This window comes from Berghia stephanieae, chromosome 2 (genome assembly GCF_034508935.2).
Source record: "Berghia stephanieae isolate SIO BIC M18660-M18661 chromosome 2, UCSD_Bste_1.3, whole genome shotgun sequence".
Taxonomy (NCBI): domain Eukaryota; kingdom Metazoa; phylum Mollusca; class Gastropoda; order Nudibranchia; family Aeolidiidae; genus Berghia; species Berghia stephanieae.
Window position 1 is genome coordinate 5,884,740 of NC_088361.1, and position 9,340 is coordinate 5,894,079.

At 35.7% G+C, this 9,340-nt stretch overlaps 1 protein-coding gene across 1 annotated transcript; it reads right to left on the bottom strand.

The window, feature by feature from the left end:
- Positions 1-468: 468 nt before the first annotated feature.
- Positions 469-9,137, bottom strand: LOC144964219 (phosphatidylinositol N-acetylglucosaminyltransferase subunit P-like). Its single transcript, XM_078898234.1, has 5 exons — positions 9,080-9,137; positions 6,632-6,720; positions 5,441-5,513; positions 4,426-4,544; positions 469-3,435 (listed from the first exon to the last, which is right to left on the bottom strand). The coding sequence occupies exons 1-5, from the start codon at positions 9,124-9,126 to the stop codon at positions 3,320-3,322; spliced, it is 444 nt and encodes a 147-aa protein (XP_078754360.1). The 5' UTR covers positions 9,127-9,137; the 3' UTR covers positions 469-3,319.
- Between the last annotated feature and the right edge of the window lie 203 nt (positions 9,138-9,340).

A 9,340-nucleotide genomic window follows, 5' to 3' on the forward strand; every position in this document is an offset into this window, starting at 1 on the left:
GATATAAATTGTGTTTTTAAGTGTTCTTTGTGCGACAAGGGAATTGTTTTGTTACTCATCATTGTACTGCTGTCAAAAAAGAAGTCTACAGTGCCAAAAAAATAGGTATGTACGTATATGAGTATGTGACATTCTTCGAGTAAATCGCTTACTTTTTAGGATCTTACTCATTTTGCCCAAATCTTACTCTTTTTCTCCCTCACTTGTACTCTTTTTTACTGATGGGGGTTGGCAGCCCTGGTGATATTTATAAAATCGAACACCACAGGAGAAGCAGACAGAAGGATAGAGAGGCACTGTCTCAAAGGCCGAGTTCTAGAAATGCTCTAGGTTAATGACATCCTTTGCAGAATATTTCAGGTTAGCCGGACCCAAGTCTCTGACATAAAAAAATACATTGGTTGGCAATGGTTGAGGGGCCACTACTGACAGATGGTGACTCTGTCAGCACCCTCTGTTTCTTTGCACGTTGGGTAGAATTTTCTTCTTGCTCCCTCTTGGATTTTTGCTTCGATGAATCCAAGTAAGAAGAAACACTTGATTTTCAGCCTCAATCCTGAAAGTGGAAAGGTGCTCGCCTTCGCTGGCACAAAATTCATATATCAAATTGGCAGTGAGCAAAGGACAATGATCACTGTTTTGGCATGCTGCAACGGAAGTGGGCATTTTACATGGCCAATGTTAATATATCCGGGGTCACAATTGCGGCTTCAGGCCCCAAGATGTGTTCCAAGAGTCATATATAACCAATTCACAAAACGGCTGGACGAACATGGACATTTTTGCCAATTGGCTGGAGTCAGTATTTATTCCACAGACATCTTGTAGAACAAAGCCTGTGCTTCTGCTTGTTGATGGTCATATCAGCCATCATTCAATCCGAGCTGCATCATTGTGCAGAGACAATGACATTATTCTGTATGCGTTGCCACCACATTCATCTCATGTCCTCCAACCGCTGAATGTTGGGATATTTAAGACGTTAAAAGCAGAATGGAAAAAATCTGTGCGCAAACAAAATGAGGAGGAAATAATTACCAAGCGGATTTTTGCCAACGTTTTTAAAGAAGCTTACAATAGAACTACAGTGGAGAAAGATCTTTGTCCCCAAGCATTTAGATCTTGTGGATTGTATCCCTTTGACCCTACAAATGTTTCTTGGGAAAAGGTGTTGCCTTCTGCCACAACCTCGCCAAAGCTTCCTGGTACAAATGATTCTTCAGAAACTGCCTCAGCTTCAGCAGAACCAACTTCTACCATATCTACCACTTCCACGGAAGCCTCATCTGTGTCTGCCACTACCAGCTCATCATCCGTTATTCAGACTCAGACATCATCGACTACTCCATCCTGTGTTGGACCTTCAACCTCTTCGTCAGGATCAACTCGAGGACGGATACTTAGAAAATTTGCTTTGATCTGCTCCCAAATCGGAGAAGCAACTGTTCTAAAATATTATGAAAGACTGGAGGAAGGGTATGACTGCGAGGATCTGTTGTATTCTTTATGGAAGAGCTATCATGATGCGATGGTCCAGGACACAGAAGCCCCAGTCACCTCAACACCAGCTAAAAGTACTCCCACGCCAAAGCCAACACGTGACCCGCTTTTGGTCAACACACTGAGTCGTGGCACAGCTAAACAAAAAGTAAAGAAGTTGCCATTTTAATAAGTGGGCCTGAATTTATTGACCACCTCATTCAAAAAGACTTGGATGCAAAGGCAGATGAAGAAAGGAAAGCTCAAAGGAAAGTAGACTTGGAAAGTAGGAGACAAGAAAAGGCTGCAGCATTGAAAGAGAAGCAAAAAGTAAGGGAGGAAAAAGCTAAGTTGAGAGAAGAAACAAAGAAAAAGAAGAGAGAACAAATTGAGAAACGCAAAGAAGATCGTAAAAGGCGAATGGATGAAAAAAAGAAGGGAGGAAGCAAGAAAAAGAAAACATTAAGACAATGTGACTCAGACAATGACACCAGTGTTGATGATTCTGAAATGGTGTTGGACGATAATTCAGATCTAGATATTGATAGTTTAGAAGAACTTTTAATGAACGATACAGCCGTTTTAGATGAAGCAATTGAAAATTGTAATGAGGGAGAATCAAACTCAAACCCTGATGGTGGTGAATCGAGATCAATTTGGAGCGCTATTTTGCCACCATCAGAAAGTAAATAATGGGCCAAATTAGAATACAGTCTATATATGTCCACAACACAATTAGTGTTAGATTCTAATTATTTATATATGTTATCTATTTCTTTTTCAAATTAATTCGACTTTCTTACAACTTCTTTTTTATAAGGTGGATTAATCTTTTATATTGTATTTGTTTTCATGTTGATTCTTATTAAATACATTACCATAATGTCCAATGTAATAAATTAAAGGTTCCAATTGTTCCCTAATTTATTTTTGAGTTTGTAATTCAAATGGTTGCATTCAGGGTACATAATGGTTGCTTACAGGGCAGGGTGGTTGCACTAGAGTCACTTGACTGGTTGCAGCTGGGGCATGTGGTTGCGAACAGGGCATGTTATGGTGCTTGCTTTTCATCACATAGATTCTTTAAATCCTTACTTATTTTAAAAGGATCATTGTCAGGCCCTTAGTGCAACCATATGGCCTGGTTAAAACAAAGAAAAGATTCAATTGGTGGTTAGGAAGGACCTCTGTGCAACCACCCCAACAAGTGGTTGCACTAGGGCCATCTACTCTATTGTTATTTCAATTTATATTTTTCTTTGGGTCCTGATAGCTCAGTTGGTAAAGTACTCACATCACACACAGAGACCAAGATCGGTTCCAAGTGAGGTCAAGATTTTCTATCTGAACCTTCACTTTCCATCCAATAGTTATTGATTAGCTGGGTCTGTTAGATTAGGCGAAAAGTACTTTGCAATAGACTAGCGTCCTACACACACAAACAGAAGGTGGAGGGAAGGTTAAGGGAGGCACATGTACAGTTTGGATGCTTAACTCCATGTGATCTCAGGTCCTGTTGGTATCGAGTCTCATTGTACCTATTCAGGCATGTTTGCAAGTTCATCAAGTATATACATTCCACAAGCTCACATACCAGTTAGATTATTCCTCCATAAATATAAGCTGTTTGCCATGGTTGTCAAAAAATCTCATGCATCAAAAGGCCTTCCTTTAAGGTTAAGTATCTTTATATAAAAAAGACATGCCAGACAGCACTTGAACCCTGATTATCATCCTATCCAAGGCGGAAGGAAGTTTGAAAATAGGCCATAATAAAGAAGAGATTGATTGATTAATACCAGCATCAAATGTCTTGTGACATTATTTACGACGGTGATCATCATAATTTGTTTTTCTTAAGATACATAATTCTGTTGACAGTTGAAATGTCTACATCTTGAAGAGGTGGAATAGCATCTGGATGGCAAGGTTCATTCTCATAGATGGCATGTGAATCTGTAGAGATAAATCAGAAATAAATTCATATTTTGAAACATTTGGTGCATGGACACTATCTCTGTGGAATATTCAAAAAAGGGAAAGAAAAAAAAAAAAACTTTGCTCACGTAAGGTAGTATACCTTAGGGCGTATACTAATATATGTCTTTGAGGAAAAACGAATGCCCTCCCCTGTCCCTGGAATAAAATATCAAATAAAAAAAACCGTTTGTTTATACAGATTAATTTTCTCAATAATAGCATCTGCCTTACTCCCAATTGAAGTACATTCAAACCAAATGCACTCAGCCTTCTTCCTGAAGAAATTAATTAATCTATGCTCAGAGTTAATCAGAAATTTCATTCCCTTGAATTCATATAGGCCATGAATTTTGATTATATCACAAGCCTATCAATATTTTTTCTCATGTAAAGCAATTCAACCCATCAATATGAATCGAATGATGAGCACATCTTAAACTTACAATTTTCAAGTCAATTGTATTAGTTGTATCAAAAAAATATTCCAACAAACTACGATTTTTTTAAACATAAGCAATTTCGGAATTTTGTTAAATCTCACCAGTATTATGTCAGAATTATCTCTGGCTTTTCTGGCCTTCCTGTCAATCCAAAAATGATTGGGAACCTGAGCTCAATGGTTATATTACTCTCCGAAATCAAATCAATTTCTACCCAGCAGGTACCAGGCCATTGTGACTACGACTTGTTTGTTTTTGTTTTGTTTTAAGGGTTTTACAGCGCTTGCAACATATTTAGGTCATATCAGCGCCAGTAACAAAACAGGTTATAAGTATAAGTCGGTTTTCACTGTATCTCTTAAACATTTAGCTTCCTAGCCTCCTGGCAGTAGTTCTAATATAAAGGGGTAAAAATGTTAGTCTAATAATAGATATGGAGAAAGGAATATAAAATTGAAATTGATAAATGAAGACTGGGTTTTCAAAAGAGCCAGCAGTACTTTTAAGATATATTGATATCACTCACCGGTAATCGTCCTGACATCTGAAAGCTTTGGGGTCATCAGAAAGATGATGCCAATATAAGCGACATAGCTCAATATGATGCCAACACACAAGTAGACGGGTAAAGCCACAGCCCAGTATCTAAAAGAATAAAATGTTATGGATTTCATATGAGGTTATTAATTGATTGTTTGGTTTTAGAACATGATAACAAGAAAAAGGAATATGGTGGAATAGTCAAAATGTTATAGTTAACCTGCACTTACAAACTTCAAAAAAAAAAAAAAATTAATAATAAATAAATAAAGAATTTTTTTTTTAATTAAAAATTAATTGATGGCATGGCAGCACGGACTGATTCAAATGGGCAATAAAAGTATATCCCAACAGCAATATCTTTATGTATCTAGTCTCAATTGTTTAAAAAAGTCCCCCACACAAAAGCATGGGATGGCTGCCATTAAGTGTGAACGTTAATGAAGATAGAAAGTAAATACAAACTGATTCTCATGCTATTCAAATCATAGCCTAGAAATCTCATTTCGGTATTTAAAGGCAAAATCTTAAGTTTACCTGCCAGCCAAATTTTTCATTATTTACCAATATCATACTAGGAGCCCTCTGCTACTTGCAGAGTTAGTTATATATTTCTAATTTCGGTTTTAAAAAAAAATTAATTTAATGTTCTGGGTTATTCAAGTCCTCTCTTATCCCTTAAGAATAAACTTCCCATGAGAAGAAGAATGAGAATCTATATAAACTTATTGAGACATTTACTGTAAAACTGTGACATGTCGTACCTTGGGAGTATAGTAACACAATTATATATTATTAAAATGTGTAATATTGCTGAACAATAATTCAAATAATGAAACTCTTTCAATCGTTTTTATTGTTTAAGACCTGATGTGTTCATTTTTACTCAACAATTCTTTTAATATATTACCTTCCTTTTACAGTCCATAGTGGTGTCTAGCAGTTTAATATTTACATAATTAATATTTATATATTGCAAGCATCTAATAATACCAACTTACTTTTGAGGCCAGTATGTCAGACCAAAAGCATGCAAGACACTCTCTGGAACATAAGCCCAAACCAAGTATAGTCCTGAAACAGTTTGATTTTTTATTAATAGATAAAATTATACAGTAGAACATCAAATCGCAGGAAAGTAGAAATCACCATAAAGTGATTGTTAGATGACAAAGATGATGCCAGAGAAAGGACATTTCTTTACATTAACCATAACCCATTTTGTTGATATTTTTTTTTCATTTGAATTAAAAGAGCACAGTGTAGCATTCTTATATCAGCATAGGCAAGACTACCGTAAAATGCCATAACCTTTAAAATAAATAATCACTGATGATGAAATATGAATAAACAAAGAGGTGTTGATTAGGACAACTTATCGCCCATAAAATAGCATTTTTTGAGGATGATGGGATATTGGCTTGTGTAGTGTTAAGTGATTATCCTTTGTATTTGTAAAAATTTAGATACGTTTAAAAAGAAATTGAAACTGAATTATTAAGAAGAGCTTATTTTGATAATAAATTGCGCTTTATATGTTTTAAATTAGGGTGGATGGTATAGTAATGAGTATGGTGTGTGTATGCGATGATGTTTTCGTATATGGGTTTGAGTACTATGGTCGTATTTGTGTACACATCTTAGTGTGTATGATAGTGTACAGTGCAACCTCTGGATAATGACAACGTTTGATAACAACATTGATGTATGCTAGTTTTATTCAGGATTTTTTTTCTGTAAGGGTGTGTCTTTAAAAAATATAGGTTGCTTATAACCACCATAATAGTAGCTAATTTCAGGGAAAATCATGTGTGGGACATTGAGTGTTTAAAATTCGTATATGGGTTATTGATAATGTGATCAAAAAGAGATGAGAATATAAAAAGAGGGTTATGAATAATTATGTAACCGTGATTGCTGATATATACGACTGTCTGATTATTGACCACCAGAGGTGTAATCTGTTCTCCTCTCTCTCTCTCTCTCTCTCTCTCTCTCTCTCTCTCTCTCTCTCTCTCTCTCTCTCTCTCTCACACACACACACACACACACATACACACGCACATAAACACACTCTCTTTTCTCCATTCATTTCCTGGCTGATTGCTACTGTACTACATAATACTACAGTGTAGATACCATCTTTAAAGAAAAAAAAAATCCAAAAACCAGAAAATCTTTACAAGCCTTACCAAATGCTAAAAGCGATATCTGATACAAAACAAATCCATAAACAGCCCGTTCTGGAGTTGGAGAGGGTGAATGTTCCTGTGACATCTTCCTACAGACATATAAAGTGAAGTAGTTGCTAAAAATTATGTAATGTAACAAGTGCTTTAAATACAATATCTTGAAATAACATTGCTTTCCTCAGGGTAGCAGTACTTTTTATGTTAAAATGAAAGCATTGATCATTTTAAATAACTACCAAATGGACGAATTAATAGACTGATAAAAAACAACACACCTTATCAAATCATATTACTTGTTTAAATCATTAGCTGGGATACCATTAATATTGATTTCTTCATAACAATTCAGTTTCACAAGTTGATCAGTTACAGTTTTCAATATTACAGAATAGGGATGGATAGTTTAATGAATGTTCATAGGACCAAGAGGTTGTCCATCTCATCTTGCTTATGTCTAATCTCTATAACAAAAATAAACATGCCTAAAATCGAAGTGGCAATTCGGGCTCGAGTCTGAATAGTCTCCTGCAGATCTTTGGACTCAAACTCTAATGTGCGTGCCCAAACACAATGTGGATACTAAGGGCTGTAGGCAGAGGGCTTAACTGAAAGAAGCAGAAGAAGAGTTCAGAAAAAAATTATGTTTTTTGCCCATATCAGTCTGACACCTCGTCTTCGGATTAGAAGAATTGATATCTGTCTAACACTATCAGAATATATATGTATTACTTTGTCCTGATTTTATTTGGACATCGTGTAAAGATATATTAGAAAAGCCTTCCTTTAGACCACAGTTACTTTGACAGACTTAAGTTCCTTTGGAATGGAACTTTTAACCTCTTTTCTTTTAAACATCTAACTTGACTTCCAATTGCTCAATGATTTTGTCTTTCACATCAAATAAAGCAGTTTTGTGGTCTTGTGGCATTACAATCTCCTTTGGATCAGAAGGTCCTGGGTTCAAGCTCCGCTCTGAGTAGTGCGTAGTTGAGTCCTAGGTAAAGGCTCTTTATTCACATTCTCTCACCTTACTCAGGTGTAAAATGAGTACCTGGCCATTAACAGAGTTGTTTCTGTTGGAAAGATAATGTAATGTCGCCTTACAGGCATCATGTCTCGTCCTACATGTTACATGTTGCTGTTGACCAGGAACCCCTGGTAAAGTGCTTTGAGCATATTTAGTGGATTTTGCACTATATGCAAAACTGCTGATAGTTATTATATGATTATTGTTATTCTCATTTGCATCAATTTTATGTAATTGTCAATTATGAAAATAAACTGAAATAAAAAAACAAACAAACCCAAAACTATATGGCCAAGGGAGACTACTCGAGTCTGAAGAGCTGCAGCCATCCAAAATGGGTGTTGTTGAAGCAAAATACTCACATACAGACACATAAATACAAAAGATATTGGCCAAAAGAGTAAAGAGCCTTTTCCAAGGACTTAACTTTGCACCATCCAAAGCAGTCCTCAAATCTTCACCCTACATACATGAAGTTAGCCACAAACCTGCATTTTTGGTCACACTATTAACAACGTAAGAATTGACTTTTAATTTCCCTGATACCCCCCCCCCCTTGTGTGTGTGTGTGTGTGTGTGTGTGTGGGATATATATATATATATATATATATATATATATATATATATATATATATATATATATAAAGTGTTAGTAAGAGAGAAAAGAGAGAGAGAGAGCGAGATGTTTGTATGTTTTTAAGGGTTTTATAGCGCTTGCATTTAGGTCATCAGCGCCAGTAAAAAAAAGGAAGAAAATGGGATAGGCAAGAAAGTTATTTACAATTGAAAGCACACGAGACTAAAGTAAGACAAAGTGGAATGGTTCAAATTGGGAACAGATGATCAGATGAACATTCCAAGAGTACACCATCAGTGTACTCAATTTGAGATCACAAGAACAGCTCCCCACAAAAAGGAACACACTCAAATGTTTACAATACGTGTTATATTCAAGACAAAAAATATAATAGTACGGACATAATAATAGTAGACATATGATTTACAATGAAAAAATATCACTTAACAAAACTTACACTGAACCCCACCCAGGGGAGGGAGGGATAGAGATAGAGAGAGAGAGAGAGAGAGAGAGAGAGAGAGAGAGAGAGAGAGAGAGAGAGAGAGAGAGAGAGAGAGAGAGAGAGAGAGAGAGAGAGAGAGAGAGAGAGAGAGAGAACGGAGAGGGGAGATAGCTTTCGTGATTTGCCCATTGCTGTGATTATTATTCAGACACACTTTTAAACACTCCAGACTCCAGAATATGGAAAGTTCAGTAACAAATCAAGTCAAAGAATGATCTATTCGTATTATTTGAAATTTCATGGCTTATCTACCTGTCTTAAAAAGTAAAAAAAAAAAAGAAGTCTCGTAAGAAAAGTGGTGTACGTAATATAATGAAAATGAACATAAAACGATTTTACCTCAAAAGGCGAAAGTGAAAGTTGAAAGAAGAAAGTGGCTGTCTCATCTTTTACCTTTAGAGTCGTTTCCCTTGGACAACATGACGTTTTGCCAACAAAATTCGCTTATTTATTTATTTATTTATTTATTTATTTGTTTATTTATTTATTTATTTATTTATTTATTTATTTATTTATTTATTTAATAATAATGCCATCATAAGCGTTATAGGTAATTCTGATAGTATCAAATAGCGGCTATGTGGTCTTGTGGTATGACAC

Coding starts and splice junctions, on each gene's coding strand:
- LOC144964219 (XM_078898234.1), bottom strand. CDS start 9,126: ATGAGACAGCCACTTTCTTCTTTCAACTTTCACTTTCGCCTTTTGAG. Junction 6,721..9,079: donor TTTCACTTTCGCCTTTTGAG/GTAAAATCGTTT, acceptor ATATGTCTGTAG/GAAGATGTCACAGGAACATT. Junction 3,436..4,425: donor AGATGTCAGGACGATTACCG/GTGAGTGATATC, acceptor TTATCTCTACAG/ATTCACATGCCATCTATGAG.